Source organism: Heterodontus francisci, chromosome 23 (assembly GCF_036365525.1).
Source record: "Heterodontus francisci isolate sHetFra1 chromosome 23, sHetFra1.hap1, whole genome shotgun sequence".
NCBI classification, from domain to species: domain Eukaryota; kingdom Metazoa; phylum Chordata; class Chondrichthyes; order Heterodontiformes; family Heterodontidae; genus Heterodontus; species Heterodontus francisci.
The window spans coordinates 20,044,781-20,066,535 of record NC_090393.1 but is presented as its reverse complement, the minus strand read 5'-3'; the positions used below and the strand labels follow the sequence as shown (position 1 = coordinate 20,066,535).

The 21,755-nt window shown below is 45.7% G+C and overlaps 1 protein-coding gene across 7 annotated transcripts in view; it reads right to left on the bottom strand.

Annotated features, from left to right (window-relative positions):
* Positions 1-21,755, bottom strand: part of smtnb (smoothelin b) — a 553,824-nt gene that overhangs the window by 327,069 nt on the left and 205,000 nt on the right. For all 7 annotated transcript variants that reach the window (XM_068054824.1, XM_068054826.1, XM_068054827.1 and 4 more), the window contains 2 exons: positions 13,286-13,364; positions 10,904-11,064 (listed from right to left, as the gene is read on the bottom strand). In XM_068054824.1, the coding sequence (XP_067910925.1) occupies positions 10,904-11,064; positions 13,286-13,364 (240 nt within the window). The remainder of the gene's footprint in view (positions 1-10,903; positions 11,065-13,285; positions 13,365-21,755) is intronic.

Here is a 21,755-nt window from a genome sequence, read left to right as displayed (position 1 = left end):
CGATGGTGGTCCCACGGGCCATCGATCTGGTCAGGGGGTAATGATTGCCGTTCCTCCGGCCTGGGTATTCTGCTGCGGGGAGGTAACTTCACCATCTCCGAAGTTAAGGAGGTGGTGGGCGGTCGCCTCCTTGTAGCAGACGTGATGTACAACAATGCTCCGCTCTGGTTGATCAACGTGTACGCCCCGGTACAACGCAGCGAGCGGCTGACCGTCTTACAGCAGCTCCCACTGCTGCCTGCGACGTCCAGGCCGGTCATCCTAGGCAGTGACTTCAACTGCATCATCGATGCGGCTGGACGATCCGGCAGTGACGACAGCAAACTGGACGCTACGTCCAGATTCCTAATGGAAACAGTTAAAGATGCCAAACTGCACGACGTCTTCAGCAAACCTGCAGACGGAGCGCAGCGCAGATACACATGGTCAAGATCGGACGGGTCTGCCCGTTCCAGGATTGACTTCCTGTTTGTGTCCCGTGTTGTCACAGTCGGATCCACCGACGTCAAGCCGGTGTTCTTCTCCGACCACTGCCTCTTACTGGCCGACTGTCACTTACAGGACGACCAGCGGGTTGGCAGAGGGACGTGGAAGCTCAATGCTACACTGCTGACCCCAGAGAACGTTGAGGAACTCAAAAGGGATTAGAAAGGTTGGAGGACCGTGAAACCCCTCTTTGAGTCTCCAGTTCACTGGTGGGAAGCGATCAAGGAGAACATCAAGAGGTTCTTCATCCACAAAGGTGTTCAGAGGGCGAGAGAGAGACAGAGGGAAATGTCCCGACTCCAGAAAATTATGCAAAATCTACTCAGGTTGCAGTCAATGGGGGTCGAGGTCAAAGAGGACCTCCAAGAGGTGAAGAGCCAGCAGGCCTCGCTCTTTGCCAGGAGGCCTCCAAGATCATCTTCCGGTCCAGCGTCCGCTCCATCGAGCAGGATGCGACGTGCTCGCGTTACTTCTTCCAAAAGGTACACAGAGAGAGCTCTGTTATCAGCAGCCTGAAGGAAGAAGATGGCTCGGTAACGTCTTCGTAGTCCGACATACTAAGGATCAGCAAATCCTTTTATGCTGGGCTGTATGACGCGAAGCCCACAGACAGCAGAGCCTCCCAGTCCTTCCTGTCATCTATCACAGAGGTCTTAGATGACAGCAGGAGGGAGAGATTGGACAAGCCGCTAACTCTGGACGGGCTGACAAAGGCCGTCGAGTCCTTCGAGACGAGTAAAACTCCCGGGAGCGATGGCTTACCAGTCGAGTTGTACTCGGCCCTGTGGGACTGGGTCGGCCCGGACCTGCTGGAAGTATACGAGAGTATGCTCCTGGCCGGCAGCATGGCAGAATCCATGAGGAAAGGCATCATCACCCTCATTTACAAGCAGAAGGGGGAGAGGGCAGAAATCAGAAATTGGCGGCCCATCTCACTGCTTAATGTTGACTACAAGATTCTGTCCAAAGTCATAGCCAGTCAAGTCAAATCTGCTCTGGAGTTGGTGATTCACCCCGATCAGACCTGTACTGTACCCGGCAGGAAGATCTCTGATAGTCTCGCGCTACTCAGGGATACGATCGCCTACGTACGGGACAGGAGGGTGGACACGTGCCTCATCAGCCCGGACCAGGAGAAGGCTTTTGACAGGATATCGCACACCTACATGATGGACGTGCTTTCCAAAATGGGGTTTGGGGAGGGAATCTGCAATTGGATCCAACTGCTGTACACAAACATCAGTAGCGCAGTCTCAATCAACGGGTGGGAATCGGAAAGTTTCCCGATCAAATCTGGAGTCAGACAGGGCTGTCCTCTCTCCCCAGTCTTGTTTGTTTGCTGTATTGAACCCTTTGCTGAGTCTATTAGGAAGGATGCGAGCATAGGAGGGGTGACAATCCCAGGCAGCGGAGGCACTCAGGTTAAAACCTCCCTGTACATGGATGACGTCGCCGTCTTCTGCTCGGATCCGCTGTCTGTGCGCAGACTGATGAGCATCTGCGACCAGTTCGAACTGGCCTCGGGAGCCAAAGTTAACCATGGCAAGAGCGAGGCCATGTTCTTTGGCAACTGGGCTGACCGATCCTTTGTCCCCTTCACCGTCAGGCCAGATTACCTGAAGGTGCTGGGGATATGGTTCGGAAGGGCCGGGGCGTGCATCAAAACATGGGAGGAGCGAGTAGCCAAGGTACGACAAAAGTTGGGCATGTGGGGGCAGCGATCTCTCTCCATTGTGGGTAAGAACCTGGTCATCAGGTGCGAGGCGCTCACGTTGTTGCTCTACGTGGCGCAGGTCTGGCCCATACCCCACTCCTGCGCCGTGGCAGTCACCCGAGCCATTTTCCGCTTCATCTGGGGATCTAAAATGGACCGGGTCCGGAGGGACACGATGTTCAAATCTCTGGACAAGGGAGGGAAAAATGTACCCAACGTGGCCCTCATCCTGATGACCACCTTTGTGTGCGGCTGCCTCAAGCTGTGTGTAGACCTCCAGTACGCAAACTCCAAGTGTCACTACGTGCTGAGGTTCTATCTGTCCCCGGTGTTGCGAAGGATGGGCTTGGCCACATTGCCGCGGAACTCTCCATGCAGTTGGGCTGTGCCGTACCACCTATCCTTCGTGGAGCAGTTTCTGCAGAAAAACACCTTTGACCACCGGTCCATCAGGCAGTGGTCTGCACGGAATGTCCTCAAGGCCCTACGGGAAAAGGAGACGGTGGATCCTGTCGGATGGTTCCCCGAGCAGACCGTCAAAGTCATTTGGCGGAATGCCTCATCACCAGAACTTTCAAACAAGCACCAAGACGCAGCTTGGCTGGTGGTGAGAAGGGCCCTCCCCGTCAGATCCTTCATGCACACCCGAAGTCTCGCCCCCTCCGCACAGTGCCCCCGCGTTGGCTGTGGTGGGGAAGAGACGGTTGCCCACCTCCTCCTGGAATGTGTCTTTGCAAAGCAGGTGTGGAAAGAGATGCAGTGGTTTTTGTCGAGGTTCATCCCAAGCAGCTCTGTAACACAGGAGTCTGTGCTCTACGGGCTGTTCCCAGGGACGCACACCGAGACAAACATCAACTGCTGCTGGAGGACTATCAATTCAGTGAAAGACGCCCTTTGGTCTGCCCGAAACTTGCTGGTCTTCCAGCGCAAAGAGTTGTCCACCACCGAATGTTGCAGACTGGCACATTCCAAGGTCCAGGACTAAGTGCTGAGGGATGCACTAAAGCTTGGGGCAGCCGCAGCAAAGGCTTAATGGGGAAAGACCACAGTGTAAGGTCCCCCCACCAAGCTGAACTGAGGGGCTGGATCCATGGGAAACCCCTCGAACTGTATCGTTGATATTTTCATTTGCTGTAAATGTAAAACTGTAATTGGCATGACAATAGTGAAATGGAAGGGTTGTGAAGAAACTCATGATAGTATAGAAGGAAACTGATCTCCCTTGCAATGTTTGTATTTTTTGGTGCTGTTTGAAACTGTTTGGCAATGTAATTTTTGCAGATTTTTATGAATAAAGTATATTTTGGAAATTAATATATGTTTATGTTGCTGTTTCTCGCTGCCTCTTCTCTCTTGTTTCTGACTCTCTGGGGAAGGGTGGAAAAGAGGAAGCAGGAGAAAGAGGAGGGAGATGGTGAAGAGGAAAAGGGAAGTAGAGAGACACGTACTGGATAGGGTTGGTGATAAAGGAAACACATCTGGCTCAGGAATTTACAGGTGCAAGATATCTGCTGAAAATTCACGTTGTTGGTCACAAATAGCTGAGAGACCTCCTCCAAAGATACTTGATTACATAATAATACATAGGTGAAAACATTATTCATTATTAATGTGAACATAAGAATTTATAATAGAGTCATAGAGTCGTACAGCACAGAAACAGGCCTTTCGGCCCAACGCGTCCATGCCGACCATAATGCCTATCTATACTAATCCCACCTGCCTGCAGTAATTCCATATCCCTCTATGCCTTGCTCATTCAAGTACCTGTCCAGATGCCTCTTAAATGTCGCTATTGTTCCTGCCTCCACCACCTCCTCTGGCAGCTCATTCCAGATACCCACTATTCTTTGTGTGAAAGATTTACCCCTTTGATCCCCTTTAAACCTCCTCCCTCTCACCTTAAACCTATGCCCTCTCGTTTTAGTCACCCCTACCATGGGAAACAGACTCTGGCTATCTACCCTATCTATGCCTCTCATAATTTTATATACCTCTATCATGTCCCCTCTCAGCCTCCTTCGCTCGAGGGAAAACAGACCCAGCCTATCCAATCTCTCTTTATAACTCAAGCCCTCCAAACCAGACAACATCCTTGTGAATCTTTTCTGCACCCTCTCTAGCTTAATCACATCTTTCCTGCAGTGCGGCGATATAATGAAAAAAGTTGCCACAAAAATGTGACAAATTGTCGAGAAAGGAAATGCATGCAGTTGCATGATTTTTAAGTATATTGTAGAAAAAATATGTAATCACAGGACAGCAGCAATCAAATAGAAATCTCTGTCCCACATTTGTTGCTGACTATGGTTGGCATCTCTAATATGCCTGAGAAAATCTTTACATGAAGAGGTATGTAGATCTCTGATCAGTTGAGCTTGAACAGGTTGCTGGGGTTTGATTTGTGATTGCTGTTGACAAAGAGAGAACTGCATGTCTACCATCAACAGCAGTCCTTTAACATAAAGCCATGTCTACCTCTTAATGCAAGGAGTCTTAATAGTAAGGCAGATGAATTGAGGGCGTTGATTAGCACATGGGATTATGACATTATTGCTATCAGAGAGACATAGTTGAGGGAGGGGCAGGACTGGCAGCTCAATATTCCAGGATATAGAATCTTCAGGTGAGACAGGGGAGGGGGTAAAAGAGGAGGTGGCATTGCACTGTTGATCAAGGACTCAATTACTGCAGTAAGGAGGGATGATATCTGAGAAGGTTCCTTAAATTAGGTCATATGGGTAGAACTTAAAAACAAAAAGGAGGCAGTCACTTGGCTGGGATTTTACTACAGGCCTCCAAACAGTCAGGGAGAGATAGAGGAGCAGATATGTAGGCAAAATAATGGGGTAATAATAGTAGGGGATTGCAACTTCCTCAATATCAACTGGGATAGTCTTAGTGCAAATGGCTTAAAGGGGGTGGAATTCTTGAAATGCATACAGGAGAGCTTTTTGAGCCAGTACGTAAAAAGTCCTACAAGAGAAGGAGGAGTACTGGACCTAATCCTAAGGAATGAAGCCGGACAAGTGGTAGAAATGTCAGCTGGGGAGCATTTCTGGGATAGTGACCATAACTCTGTAAAATTAAAGCTTGTTATGGAAAAGGACAAAGATGGACTGAAAATAAAGGTACTGAATTGGGGAAAGGCCGATTTCAATATGATAAAACAGGATCTGGCCAAAGTGGACTGGGAGCACCTAATTGTAGGAAAGTCTACATCAGACCAGTGGGAGTCATTCAAAGAGGAAATAGTGAGAGTTCAGAGCCAACATGTACCCGTTAAGGTGAAGGGTAGGACCAACAAGTCCAGGGAACCCTGGATGTCAAGGGATATAGAGGATTGGATAAGGGAAAAAAAGGAGGCTTAGGGAAGATTCAGAGGGCTGAAAACAGCAGAGCACTAGAGGAGTATAGAAAGTGTAGGGGGGGTACTTAAAAAAAGTAATTAGAAGAGCGAAGAGAAGACATGAAAAAACACTGGCAGGCAAGATAAAGGAAAATCCTAAGGAGTTTTATAAGTATATTAAGGGCAAGAGGATAACCAGGGAAAGAATAGGGCCCATTAGGAACCAAAGTGGCAATCTGTGTGTGGAGCCACAGGACATAGGTGAGGTTTTAAATGATTACTTTTCATCTGTGTTCACTATGGAGAAGGATGATGTAGGTGTAGAGATCAGGGAGGGGGATTATGATATACTTGAACATATTAGCATTGAAAGGGAGGAAGTATTAGCTGTTTTAGGAGGCTTAAAAGTGGATAAATCCCCAGGCCCAGATGAGATGTATGCCAGGCTGTTATGTGAGGCAAGGGAGGAGATAGCAGGGGATCTGACACAAATTTTCAAATCCCCTCTGGCCACAGGAGAGGTATCAGAGGATTGGAGGACAGTGAATGTGGTACCATTATTCAAGAAGGGTAGCAGGGATAAATCAGGTAATTACAGGCCGGTGAGTCTAACATCAGTGGTAGGGAAACTATTGGAAAAAATTCTGAGGGACAGGATTAATCGCCACTTGGAGAGGCAGGGATTAATCAAGGATAGTCAGCATGGCTTTGTCAGGGGGAGATCGTGTCGAACTAACTTGATGGAATTTTTCGAGGGGGTGAGTAGATGTGTAGATGAGGGTAAAGCAGTTGATGTAGTCTACATGGACTTCAGTAAGGCTTTTGATAAGGTCCCACATGGGAGATTGGTTAAGAAGGTAACAGCCCATGGGATCCAGAGCAATTTGGCAAATTGGATCCAAAATTGGCTTAGTGGCAGGAGGCAGAGGGTGATGGTCAGGGGTTGTTTTTGCGATTGGCAGCCTGTGACCAGTGGTGTACCACGGGGATCGGTACTGGAACCCTTACTGTTTGTAGTGTACATTAATGATTTAGGTGTGAATATAGGAGGTATGATCAGTAAGTTTGCAGATGACACGAAAATTGGTGGTGTCGTAAATAGTGAGAAGGAAAGCCTTAGATTACAGGACGATACAGATGGGCTGGGAAGATGGGCAGTGCAATGGCAAATAGAATTTAATCCTGAGAAGTATGATGTGATGCATTTTGGGAGGACTAACAAGGCAAGGGAATATATAATGGATGGTAGGATCCTAGCAAATACAGAGGATCAGAGGGACCTTGGTGTACTTGTCCATAGATCACTGAAGGCGGCAGCACAGATAGATAAGGTGGTTAGGAAGGCATTTGGGATACTTGCCTTTATTAGCCTAGGCACAGAATATAAGAGCAGGGAGGTTATGATGGAGCTGTATAAAACGCTAGTTAGGCCACATCTGGAGTACTGTGTACAGTTCTGGGCACCACACTATTGGAAGGATGTGACTGCACTGGAGAGGGTGCAGAGGAGATTCACCAGGATGTTGCCTGGGCTGGAGCATTTCAGCTATGAAGAGAGACTGAAAAGGCTAGGGTTGTTTTCCTTAGAGCAGAGAAGGCTGAGGGGGGGACATGATTGGTGTATACAAAATTGAGGGGCATTGATAGGTTAGATAGGAAGAAAATGTTTCCCCCAGCAGAGGTGTCAATAACCAGGGGGCATAGATTTAAGATAAGAGGCAGGAGGTTTAGAGGGGATTTGAGGAAAAGATTTTTCAGAGGATGGTTGGAATCTGGAACGCACTGCCTGAAGAGCTGGTAGAGGCAGGAACCCTCACAACATTTAAGAAGTATTTAGATGAGCACTTGAAACACCATAGATACAAGGCTACAGGCCAAATGCTGGAAAATGGGATTAGAATAGTTAGGTACTTGATGGCCGGCACAGACACGATGGGCCGAAGAGTCTGTTTCTGTGCTGTATAACTCTATGACTCTACCAGATGAAGCATGAGCATAATTGTGTTCCATTATGTACCCTGCCCACGAGTTCAAGGTCAAGTAAGACTACCTACAGTATATATACCAGAATTTACATATCAACATGGACAAAGAAAATTTATTGACTGATATTATCTGAAGTGCTTGGGGCAGGCAGCAGGGAAAAGAAGCTCTTCAACTAGAGAATCTAATATACATTTAGCAATTGCACTATTTTCAACTTCTTTCCAGATTTGTGCAGATGATTTTTTTTCCACATGATACATTGGCGCTCATTAAATAATTGTTATGGTGTTAAAGATTAGCTATAATTCATCAGGTGATCCAAGATACTGGGCAGTCAGCCAGAAGCACAGCAATAAGTTCCATGCAGTATGTCTTGTTAAAATGATGTATTTCTAAGTAACATTCTGACAACCACTTACAATGAACATTGCAGCAAAGCAGCTTCCAAATAAGATCAAGTAATAGCATTCACAACAGAGCTATACGTGATTAAGCACACTACAAGTCTACCAATTTGTAATGAAAATTTACAAATCACTTCCTTCCTGGCAGCCAGGACATGCCATTCAAACTGAAAATTTAAACCACACAAACTTACAGTAAAAATAACCATAGAAAAACTTAATAAACCTACTGGATTTTCTGATTGCTTCTGGCTTAGCTGAATGTTTTATGCCTGCATTGTTACAAAAAGATTAGATTTCAGTTCAAATAATCCTGTGTTTCTATGCAAATCAGCCATAAAAGAGGCTTATGCTTCAGACTAGGAAGTGCAGTTTTAACTTTTAAAAATGAGTGCATTAGATTGGTACTGAGAGCAAAAAAGAATTTCCAGCTCTATGTTAAATAAATAATTATTTCCTCACATTTAGAGAATGATGGATGACTGAGGGTGTGCAAGGGGAGGAAACAGGTTTATGAGTAATGGTTATGCAATTTGGTTCTATCAAGCCTGTTCACCATCTACAAGGCACAAGTCAGGATACTCTCCACTTACCTGAATCGGTGCAGCTCCAACAACACTCAAGAAGCTCGACACCATCCAGGACAAAGCAGCCCGCTTGATTGTTTGTAGATGGGGTGCCATTCACTCCCTCCACCACCGACGCGCAGTGGCAGCAGTGTGTACCATCTACAAGATGCACAGCAGCAATGCACCAAGGCTCCTTAGACAGCACCTTCCAAACCCGCGACCTCTACCAACTAGAAGGCAAGGGCAACAAATGCATGGGAACACCACCACCTGCAAGTTCCCCTCCAAGTCACACACCATCCTGACTTGGAACTATATCGCCGTTCCTTTACTGTCACTGGGTCAAAATCCTGGAACTCCCTTCCTAACAGCACTGTGGGTGTACCTACCCCACACAGACTGCTGCGGTTCAAGAAGGCAGCTCACCACCACCTTCTCAAGGGCAATTAGGGATGGGCAATAAATGCTGGCCTGGCCAGCGATGTCCACATCCCATGAATGAATAAAAAAAATTAACTTAAGTCTATCTTTACTGAAATTGGTTAATATTCTTGTTATACTACAACAGTGCTTCTTATGCATCCCTCTTCCCTTTATTCGACCACTGGTACCTGTGCCCTCAATAGCCTAGGCCCCAAGCTCTGGAATTCCCTCCTTAACTCCTCTTTGAAAACCTTCCTTAAAATTAACCTGTTTCATCAAACTTTTGGTCATTCCTCTTAATATCTCTTTCTTTGCCTTGGTGTTTTTTTTAAATTACACCTCTGTGAAGCACCTTGGGATTTTTTTTTAACTTCAAAGGTGTATAAATGCAAGTTGTTGGTAAACCAATCACACGGTGTCATTTACATTTAAATACAGCCGAGGAACCAGAAAGCAGCTAGTAGAACTGTAGCTAACATGAGTCAGTATTTTCTGGAGAGAGGTGGATAAAGAAGGAGAAGGAACATTATGATTTCTGGGTGCCATATGTGTCCTACACTGAAAATACTGCACCCAGGTCAAGATGAACAGTATCTATCCCAAATATTCAAGTTAATTTGATGACAGAAACTAAATGATTCACAGAAATAATCCAATAAAATGAAAGTAGATTAAAAAATCACCGTAGCGAAGTCTTCCATGAGCATCTACCATGGGGGGAATTTTATGGAGGTGAGGGGGGTTTTGGCTGCCAGCTGAAGAGCTGGCAAGTGACCTGCGCTGCCTCCTCCTGGGAAGGCCTGCCGTATTATTACGCTAATCAGGCAACTAACAGGCCACCCGCAGGCCTTCCCCAGGATCAGAAACCCGGGGGGCGGGAAGTCCCGCCCAATGAGAACTGCCAGCAAATCAGAGGCTGGCAGCTATTTTCCTCAGCCGCGCCACCAGAGGGGTGATGGCTGATGTAGGAGCGACACCCACCAGAGGCCTGGATCACGGAGCAACCCAGGCCACAAATGAGTGATGGCGGGAGGGGTTTTGTGGGGTGGGAGTCGCAAGATGTAGGAGGGTGGGCACAAGGGCAGGGTGTGGCTCTCAGTGGACAACCCCCCCCCTCCGTTACCAATGCTGGGTCCCTCAATCAGGTACTAAATGCCTTTGAACGAGAACCCCCTCCCCCCCCAACCAACCCCGAGACAAAGAACAAAGAACAGTACAGCACAGGAGCAGGCCATTCGGCCCTCCAAGCCTGCGCCGAAACAAGACCAGACGCAACACCGTACGGATTTGCATGTTATGCTTCCGGAGCGGCGACAGGCCCACCCGCTGCTGCATTAATACTAGCGGCAGTGGGAATAGGTCCTTAATTGAGCACTAATTGCCCCTTAAGGGCCTCAATTGGCAATGAGGCGGGAAGGCTGTCCACAGGCCTCCCCGCCAGGGACTTTATTGAGGTGGAGGCAGGAAGGTGGCGGGTCCCCACCTGCCACCATACTGCCCAATTAAATGCCCTCCCCACTTCCAAACTAGCCACTGGGGAGAGCATAAAATACCGCCTCATCTGTGCCAATCTAATATTAGTACCAGGAATAACTAGCCTATCGAAGCAAAGGACGATGGAGCTACTTAGACCAAACAACCCAAACAGTTGCAAAAGCAAAACTACAACATGTGTTTTACAACAGTTCACCTTTGGCAAATTATCAAATCACGTCAAGTTACCAGTTCAAAGCAAACTTCAAGGATCACTTGATTTAGCAGGTAGCACATATTCCAAGCCAAGCCCTTAAAAATAAATCAGGACAAAAGGAGGAAAAATAACGACTGGAAAGAAACACACAAAATTGTAGAACAGTTAGTTCTTAATTCATATTTTTTGAGTGATTTTTAAAAAAAATATTAAGAAGGTTAAGATCCTGCACAACATGTAGAAGTGAAACTAGATTACTCATTATATTAATAAAACACTCACTAGTCTTCGAAGAACATTCTCCTTGTGTTTTGTGGATAGGTCCTTGCTTGACCATGCTGTCTGTGGTGCGACGTCCAGTCGGTAAGCGCTGGCTGTTTTTTCACTTTCCATTGCTCTATTATGGACAAGCATGCCAATCGGTCTGTCTGCAATGGATGCAGCTGAAGAAACAGAAAGATAACCAGTTAATGTAATAGACAAGCAGCTTTGGAACACATTCCACTTTGCTTAGATTAGCTCATGGACCAATGGTCAGAAATACACAATGCGATACTAATGGGCAATGCTCAGAAATACAGAGGTCAACTTATGCTCATTGTTAACACTCTCCCCTCTGAGTCAGAAGTTGAAGCCCCACTCGAGAGACTTGAGCACACAATCTAGGCTGATATTTCAGAGCATCCCTGAAGGAAGCATTTCACAGTTGAAAGAACTGTCTTCAGATGCAATATTTAACAGAGGCCCTATCTGCCCGCTCAGGTGGACACAGAAGATCCTATAGCAATATTCAAAGAACAGGGTAGTTCTCCCAGTTCTGATGAAAGGTCACAGTCCTGGAACATTAACTCAGCTTCTCTCTCCACAGATGCTGCCAGACCTGCTGAGTATTTCCAGCACTTTCTGTTTTTGTTTCAGATTTCCAGCATCTGCATTTTAGTGCTCCCAGTGTACTAGCCAGCATTTATCCCTCAATCAAGATTTGGAGTGTCTCCTGACAACACAGCACGCGCGCAGAGTGATCACCAACATAATCAGTGCATCCGAACATTTGTCAGCTTGCCGGTATGAGTCCGTCTATGCGCGGAGATGTCGTCACATAATGACGTCAGGCGTAATGATGTCCAAGTATTGCCTCACCCTTCAATGGCCATGATCGCCACCTCCATCTTCCCAATAGTACCCCACTCCATCCTGCAATCGCCGCTCCTCTTCCCCGCAATTGCCACTTCCTCCTGCGCCCGCCTGATTGCTGCTCCATTTTACCGCTCTCGACTGCTCGCTTCTTCGTTTCCCGCCATTTCCCCCCCTTGCCTCTCACACCCTAGTCGCTCCCCCACCCCCCGCTGCTTCTCCAGGCAGCAAGGCGGGGAGCAAGCGGCAGGAAAGAATGGCGAGCAGACAGGCGCTGGAGAGAATGTCGGGATGGAGTGGCAAGCAGTCGGCAGCAGCAGGATGGCGGGCACAGGAGAGAGTGACGAAGGGAAGCGGTGATCATGGGAGTGAGGGAGCGGAGAAGAGAAGCCGCTATCATGGAAGGGAGCAGGGTACTGTGGAGGGCAGTGTGAAGGCAGCGATCGCAGCCATTGAGGGGTAAGGGGGTTTGAGTTCAATTTGTTTTTTGTGTCAAATTGAGCAGCGTCATCTTGATTACTGGCAGCTGCCTTAGACGTCACAGACAGTGGCGTTTCAGTCCATGAGGCTACATTTGCGCATGTGCCAGTACTGCGCCACCTACAGTTTGCACTGTCAGCAAACACAGCCATCAAGATTTATAAAACAGATTATCTGGTCACTTATTTTATTGCTGTGTGTGGGGCCTTGATATATATAAATTGGTTGCCCAATACCCTACATTACCACAGTGACTACACTTCAAAAGTACTTAGTTGACTGTAATAGTTCCTAATTCTGATTACTGGTCTGTATTGTGCAAGCTAATCTCAGCTAGGATAGCAGTATGGGTGCAAAAGTTGTTCTCAGAACTCCTTTAATAGGGTCCTCTCATACGGTGGAAAGAACAATCAATCAGTCAGATTTCCTGTTCCTGATTGTGTCTGATAATTCCTCAGATCTGCAATTTTTTTATTCTTTCGTGGGATGTAGGCGCCGCTAGCATTTGTTGCCTATCCCCAATTGCCCTTGAATTGAGTGGCTTGCTAGGCCATTTCAGAGAGCAGTTAAGAGTCAACTCCATTGCTGTGAGTCTGGAGTCACATGTAGGTCAGACCAGGTAAGAACAGCAGACTTCCTTCCCTTAAGAACATTAGCATTTTATGACAATCGATAATAGTTTCATGGCACCATTACTCAAAATAGTTTTCAATTCCAGCTTTCTTTCAAGTAATTGAATTTTATTAATTGGATTTAAATTTCACCAGCTGCCTTGGTGGGAACTGAACTCATGTCTCCTGGACTTTAGCCTGGGCCTCTGGATTACTAGTCCAGTTCCATCACCACTACGCTACTGTCTCCCATCGGATTCATGATATATTTTTTTAAAGGCGCTGTGGTGAAGGGGACCTGTGTGGTCAAGTACCAAAATGTACAATATCACTAGCTAGTCAAAGACAACAAATCTGCAGATGCCTCCTGGGTGCAAGCATTATATTAATAAAAACACTTTTAAATGAAGGTTTGCATGAAGTACACAGATTAAACTACCTTCAATCGCCTGTTCACGGAGCTTGCGTATGGCAGCTCTAATCAGTTTACGCTCCTCATATTCACCTGCATTTCGGAGCTGTTGAAACGTAAAGATAATCGTCAGGTTCATTAAATAGAATTGAAAAACATGAAGCTAATAATGTAAAGAAAACTTTCCAAACAACACTTCAAACAATTCTTTATAAATGGATAAAGTGGATTTAGACAAACATATGCAGTGGACAAAACAATTGTAATGATCGTTATAGTTTCCACAAACATTTTTCCCCTCAATCCAGCTATCCTCTTCTCTCTTTCAGATGCGGACTAACAATTTTTAGGGAAACAATTGGAAGTTATACAGAATAGAATGGTCATCATTTCACATTAATTTCTCAGTGTCTGTATTCCATAAGATAAAATTTTTATTTTTGTGTGCATTTACACAATCTTTTCCCATTTCTCTCCTCCTCTCCTTGACTTTTGGGTACAGTTTCACAAATAGGAACAGCACGCTGGCCCTCTCTCAGATGATAAATCTTCATATGCAAGCAGAGTGTTCTACTGTGAATGGCATCACAGCCAAACCTGTTCTCACTTGGAGGGGGGAAGGGGGATTTTCTTCCACAATCATGCTCAAAATCAAGGGCGATTGCAGCGTTAAATGGAACATAAATTCAGGTGGTGGAGCATACCAACGCCATACTATCCAAACCAGGATTTCTCTCGCCTTGCCTGGGCTGCCAATGGCTGATCCTTAAACATCCACCTACAGGCAAATAACTGTAGCTGAGGAAGCAGGTCCCTCCCTCGAAGATTTCCCTCCTATCTACCTCAATACCATCACTTTCTGATGGTATCATGTAGAAGGTGGCAGTAGACTGCCAGGAAGCAGCTGTAAATGGCCTTGAGATTCCCCTCTGGAAGCAGGGGGCTTTGGAATGGCCTGTTCTCCCTCCAGTCAGCCCCAAACATGAACCCAAACACTTGACTGAAGGCCAAAACATAGCAAGCGAGCATATTATACCAACATACTACAACTTTGGATTGCCTGCAGTAAATACTTGGAAGATTTTATCTGTTCATGGAACTGAATCCTTGCTCAACTTATGCAGTTGTTACTGAAATCCAAATGGTGCAACAGAGCAGGGGCTGTACAATTCACAGACCAGCAAACTCTGACTAGAAAATAATAGATTACTGTCAGTCAACTATAACACAAAAATCCAACAGCTTCAGGCTTTACAGGACTACATAACCAGCTTCCAACTTGCTTCACCATTGACTAACCTTCCCTACTGTATGTACAATTGATTATTCAAATGGAGTGAGAGATTCTACACTCTGTCCTACTATTCTCCATACTGTTGCTCCAACACATTGACACAGTTTAATCTTCATGGCAATTTAGTGTTTGTTCTCCTTATCTCCTACTTCCCTTCTCTTTTGCAACTGCCTTTGTTTAATGCTGTGTGTGTCAAGCACAAACCCTGTTGTTGCAAAACCAAAGTTTAGAATCAAGTACAAGAATAAAAAGAGGTTTGAGTTCAAGAAATCTTAATTTAAAACCAGAACTTTAATGATTATTGCTGAGATCTACAGTTTAAATCTTGTGCACATTACAAACTTTTTTAAATGCTCTGTCCCTTCCTGTTGTACCGTAAGCTATTCCAGAGCCAGTCCTGACAAGGTGTCACTTCCGATTTCTCAGCTCCCCAATGAATAAGTGGAAATCCCACTGGCATCAATCAAGTCAATGACTCATGTGTCTTCCTGAATGAATATTAATATATGGCTGTATCACACATCCTGACATTGGTTGCAAGATGATGAAAAACCTGGAGAGCTGTTATTTAGCAGCATCAAACTTCAAATGTTAGCACCTGTTCATAAACAGAAATCTCTCTGGCATATAGTCATTCGTGGCTGTATATTACAGGCTTCCCAAGAGACAAGGATCAGATTCTTTTAAATTTCAGAATGGATTCAAATTAGATTGGGCTGTGGTGATAAGGAGGGTGTGCACTTAACACAAGGGGACAGGAGCAGGAAAGCAATTGTCTTCTGTTGCTCCTGGCCAGATGTCCAGAGCAGTATACAAAGTGTCGGTTACATCTGCACCCAATTATCCTGGAGATGCAGCAAGTGGTGTCCGCTGGTATGCGTGAGACCTCTCATAACCGACAGGCACTGGAGGGATTGGATGGCATCATCGGTTGGTTGGCATCCTTCCATCTACGAAAGATGATGGACACACAGAAAACAATCTGTTTAGGTGGGCTGTCTTCTCTTGGTGCACCTTTGCTGATGGCTGTGAAGGCCAATCCTTGAGAGGCAGGTTCTGCCACAGGTGCTGCAGGTGAAGCTGCCAAATGACACTGTAAGTTGTTGTTTTTGATGTTGGTATCTGTTGTCAAGCTCCTGTAGCAACTGGTCATCGTGGCAGTGCACACCAGTCACAGGATGTGTCGCCATTTCCCTCTTTTGCCAGCTAGTGACTCCCAGGTGCGATAGTCGAAATTTCGGGGCTTCATGTCACACTTGCAAGCATCCTTGAAGAGGAGCTTTGGGTGCCCTACCAGTTGTCTGGCCCCGGCTACCTCACCATATAGAAGGTCTTTGGGTATGCAACCGTCTTCCATCCTGCAGAGGTGTCTGATCCACCGAAGCTGCCTCTGTTTAATTAGTGCCAACACACTTGGGAGCTCTGCCTTTAAGAGGACTGCTGCATTTGTGATTTTGTCCTGCCAGGATATACCCATAAGGTGCCGCAGACAGCAAAGATGGAAATTATTCAGCTTCTTTTCCTGGTAGCTGTAAGTTGCCCATGTTTCATAGCCATTCAGCAAGGTTCTGGGAACACAGGCCTTATAAACCATCAGCTTGGTTCCAATGGTCAGCATGGTGTTATCCCATGTTCGTTTCGCGAGTTGGCAAAGGAGGTAGCTGCTTTCATCAACAACCTCAGGAATATCATTTTAATTTGAATTGTTAAGTTTCCTTTATAGTTTTGTTTTTCTCTGTTGCAGTTCATTAATGGTGCCCCTTTATAAGAAGGGGGCACTCATTACCTTCTTTTAATTAAGAAAAATCTGTGACTGGTTGAATAAAAAATTTAGACCAAAGTGTCATGGTAACCCTTAGAGGGAATAAAAGCAAGTTTGTACATTAGAATGTGGTACTATTTTAGGGCCATAGCGGCACATGGACATACAAGGTCCCAATTCACTGAAGGGCACCCCATATATCTCAGTAGTGCTAATGATTTATTACATTGTCATTAACAACAGTATCTCACATTAATGTCGAAAAATGTTCTACTGCGCTTCAGACAAGCATAGGGAAATTAAATAAATAGAGGCTGAACAAAAGAAGGGAATGAGGGATGACCAAAAAAGGAGTCTTAAAGAAGGTTGAGGGGTTTAGGAATGATTTCCAAAGTGGGGGCCAAGGTGGCTGAAGACAATGGAATTTATGGTGCAGCAAGGAAAGGAGATGCACAAGAGAGTGGAAGCAGAGAAACAGAGGGTTTGGAGGGGAGGAGAGGTTGTTGCACAGAAGAAAGTTACAGAGATAGAGGATTTGAAACATGAGGATGAGAATTTGAGATGTTGTATGACTGGTGGCCAACATAAGTCAGTGATGACAGGGCAAAGGGAACTGGATGTGGGATAGGTTACTGGTAGCACAGTTTCAGATGAGCTTATGTTCATGGAGGGTAAAGAATGAAAAGTTGGCCAGGAGAGCATCAAAATAGTCAAGGCTGAGGATGATAAAGCCATAGGATGAGGGTTTCAGCAGTAGATGGGTGAAGAAGGGACAAAACAGGTTTTGTTATTGAAGTAGACGTAGGAAATTTTTGTGATGGACAGCATATGGGGTCAGATGCTCAGCTCAGGGTCAAAAAGGGCACACAGTGCAAACAGTTTGCTTCAGCCTGAAACAGTGACCAGGGAAGGTGATGGAGTCAATAGAGAGGGTATTTACCTTGTAACAGAGACCAAAGATAATGGCTTCAATCTCCCCAATGCTTCGCTGGAGGAATTTGTGGCTGAACCAAAACTTGATATCTTATTAGCATACACACTGATTGATACATGCAGCAGCATATAAGTGAGGAAGAGCAGGGAGCCAAAGGATGAATCTTTGGGAGACTTTCAAGGTGACAGTGCAGGGTGAGAAGGGAAGCCATTGGTAATTATACTCTATACTCAGATAGTTAAGAGTTTTACCAAGCAAGGGTAATTCCACCCAACTGGGCAACAGAGAAGTGGCATCGGAGGAGGATGATGTGATCTACTGTGTCAAAGGCTGCACAGTTCAAACAAATAATCACAAAAAATATTATTTGTAACTTTGGTTCTGGCTGTTTCAATGCAGTTGGTAGGACAAAAAACTGATGGGAAGGATTCATACAAGTAGTTGCAGAAGAGATTGTCATGAATCTAGGAGTCTGGGAACAACACATTCAAGGACTTTGGACATTGGAGATGGGGTGGTGCAGTGATAGAGCAGTGTTGGGTAAGTTTATTGAGGGGGTGTTAAGCCATTTTGAAAGGGCTCAATGCTGAGTAGTATGAACCATTTACAATGTCCTTGCTGACCTAAAATGGTACTCATCTCATGTTTAAATTCTCTTATGGGCCTGTCCCTCCCGATCTCTGTAAGCTCTCTCAGGTGAACGGACTATTTCAAAGATAAGCAGGCGAGTTCTCCCGGTGTCCCAGCCAATATTTATCCCTCAACAAACTCCTAAAACAAATTATCTTGTCATTTATTTCATTGCTACTTGTTGCCATGTTTCTACATTACATCAGTGATTACACGTCAAAAGTACCTCATTGGCTGTATAACAGTTTGGAACATTCTGTGGTTGTGAAAAACACTAAATATTTTCAGCTCTCTCTTTCAAAAATATTAGTGCATGCGCAATTCTCCCCATTATTGCCTGAGCCCACAATATAAATCTAACAGACTCAGCAGCAAGGGAGCCAGTAAAATTACTGAATCACTTGCACTTAATAATAAAAATAGAATTAGAGAGCTGAAGTAATGTCATGTAATCATTAACTAAGGGGCAGCTTTTGTGTGAACTGAATTCTCATACTATCAGATACAGAAGTTCCTCCTAGTTGATATCATCCATATTTAAGTTCATTTCACAAGAAAACAAATGTTGTTCAATGGTAAATTTTCTCTCTCCAGTCTCCTGACGTCATTTGTCCTGCAACCAAGACAGTAGGCAGCCAGCACTGCTGTTAGTTGGGTAGTAGTGGGTGGAAGGCTATACGTCAGTATACATCACAGCCATTGTCACCACTGGTACTGCTGCAACTATTTTTTTCAAGAGATACTAATGGTGTGACTTATTTATTATCCACATTCTTCATTCACAGAAACAATAAGCATAACTAGCAGACTGAGAAAAGATGGAAATTCACTAATTTAACTAAGAGCCGAAGTGACTGGAATTCTCAAGTCTCAACAGTATCGTAGAGAAGACAGAACTGCCCACACAATTCATTAGTACAGTTAGTAGAATGGGACAGGGTTTTCTAGTTCACAGCATCACCATGTGCCTTTACACATTTTGGTAACATTTTGCAAAAGAGACTGCAACCATGGAGGGGGAATAATGCTACAATAGCAGAGTGAAATACATGGGGCTAACGACTATCATCAAGTAGGAGGATTTTTTTTTCTTTTTCTTTCCCTTACAATCTCGCCGTTACATGTACTTTATCCACAGCTTGAACTGTTTTTTCCAAAACCAGCACTGTGGTAACATAAGGAAAATTACATGCAAAAATATAACAGAGGCTTAAGATGTATAATTCTTGCAATGAATGAAGAGGACTCTACAAATTTGCCATCATCAGTACAAAATTAGTACTGGTAGCAACAAAGTCCACAACAAAACCTGGGAAACTGTGTAGTGATTAGAAGGTCAATGCTTAAATGTACTACCCAGTATGAAACTAAGACATACAAATCAGGAAGATCTGAGGTATGGGGCTGAATTATACGCTGCCCCAGCAGATTGGATGGTGGTGTGGGGGCAGCATAAAATTGAGCGGTAGGCTCCAGGAGGCCTTCCCGCCCCACTCCCACATCCAGCCAACTTTACAGTAGTTGGGTGGGGGGAGAACAGCCCGCCCGCCCGAGGCCAATCAAGGCCCTTAAGTAGCCAATTAAGGGGCCTCACCCACCTCCACGGGTATTTTACCGCGGGCGTGCTCGGGACGTGAAAGGCCGCCCACAATAGTTGCCGGCCTTCCTGTGCGCCGGGGGGAGGGGGGCTGGTTCCATGGCAGTCGGGCACAACATGCCCGATTGAGGGCCACCCCCGCCTCCCAACCCACCCCCAGGAGACACCCCCCTTCCCCCGAAATGACCACCCTTGCCTGGTCGAGGCGCACCCAATTCCCTCAGCGAGGCATCGACAACCTACCTTGGATCCTGGCTCCATGGCATCCTCCTCGGTGGGCTGGGCTGCAGTCCCAGCAGTGGCCACCACTCCCGGTGGCGCTGCTGGGACTAAGAGCTGCCGGCCTGCTGAATGGCTGGCAGCTCACTGAGGCGGGACCTCCTCCCTCAGGCGGATGCAAGTCCCACCTCGAGACAATTAAAGCACGGGGACCTGTAAAATGTGGATTGGATCCCTGGGCTAGGCAGAAGCGGGTTTGCTACCGACTTTTACGTCAGTGGTGAAGTCCCGTCCGCCTATGGTAAAATCCAGCCCGTGGTTTCTTGTCTGTGCTGAATTTGCAGATGTCAGCTGAGGTGACAGTGGGAGTTCTACAACTGGCCTTAGTGCCTTTGGACGCGGAAACAGTAAACAAATTAGCCAGGGATTAGCACATCTAATTATTCCAGGGACACCTATTAGAGTGTGGATGCCCCGAGTGCAGGATAGGGCAAGGAGAAGTCAGCGTGGAGCACCGAGGGAGCAGCCAAATGTGTTTTAAAAGGAGCGAGAGTGAAAGAGAACTGTCAGTCCCGAGTCCATCCTGCTCTCAAACTGGTATTCAGTTCTGAATATTGGTGAGGGTGACGGTTCCTCTGGAGAATACAGTTAGAGCCAAGGTCACAGCACCATGGGGTCTCATCTGTATAAGTAGTGAGGAGGAAGTTAGGAAAGCAATAGTGATATGGGATTCAATAGTTAGGGGAACAGACAGGAGTTTCTGCTGCCACAGACATGCTTCCTGGATGGTATCTTGCCTCCTGATGTCATGGTCAAGGATGTCACTGAGTGGCTGCAGAACATTCTGAGGAGGGAGGGTGAATATCCAAAGGTCTTAGTCCACATCAGTACCAATGATAAAAGTAGAAAAAGGGTTGAGGTCCTGCAGACGGGTTTCAGGGAGCTAGGAAAAAAATTAAAAAGCAGACCTCAAAGGTAGTAATCGGATTACTCACAGTGCCACATGCCAGTGTGTACAGAAATATGAGGGTAGTGAAGATGAACGTGTGGCCGCAGAGATGGTGCAGGAAGGAGGGCTCGTGTTTTCTGGGGCATTGTGACCAGGTCTGGGCAAAATGGGACCTATAGAAGCCAGACAGGTTGCACCTCAGCAGGGCTGGGACCAATATCGTGGCAGGAAGTTTGCTAGTGCTGTTAGAGAAGGTTTAAACTAGCTCAGCAGGGTGATGGGAACCTGAGCATAGATTCAGATGGAGACGCAAAGCTGAAAATGCAAGGCAGAAACTTAGTGAGAATGGAAGACAGCGGAAGACAAGAGGATAGAAAATAGACCAAAAAAGTTGTTCAGTGATTAATGGTATATACTTCAATGCAAGGAGTTTAGTGAATAAGGAAGGTGAGTTGAAGGCACACTTAGACACTTGGAAGTACAGTATTATAGCTATGACTGAAACATGGCTTAAAGGGCAGAAATGGCAGCTTAACATTCCTAGTTACAGGGTTTATGGGTTGGTTAGAGAGGGGGGTAAAAAAGAAGGGGGTCACAATGTTGTTTTAAGAAACAAGCACAGCTGTAAGAAAGGATAATATTCTAAAAGGATCATCAAATGAGCCCATATGGATTGAACGGATGTACTGCGTACATTACAGACGCCCAGTCAGAGCCAGAAAGCAAATATGTAAGCAAATTGCTGGGAAATATAAAAACGATAGGGCAGTAATAGTAGGGGATTTCAACTACCATAATATTAACTGAGATAAAATCAGTGTAAAAGGTATAGAAGGCACAGAATTCTTAAAATACATTCAGGAAAACCTTTTTAGTCAGTAAGCAGTAAGCCAAATAGGGATGGGACAATTTTTTTATTCTTTCACGGGATGTGGGTGTCGCTGGCTAGGCCAGCATTTATTGTTCATCCATATATTGCCCTTGAGAAGGTGCTGGCGAGCCGTCTTCTTGAACCACTGCAGTCCATGTGGTGTAGGTACACCCACGTTGCTGTTAGGAAGAGTGTTCCAGAATTTTGACCCAGGGGCAGTGAAGGAACAGCGATATAGTTC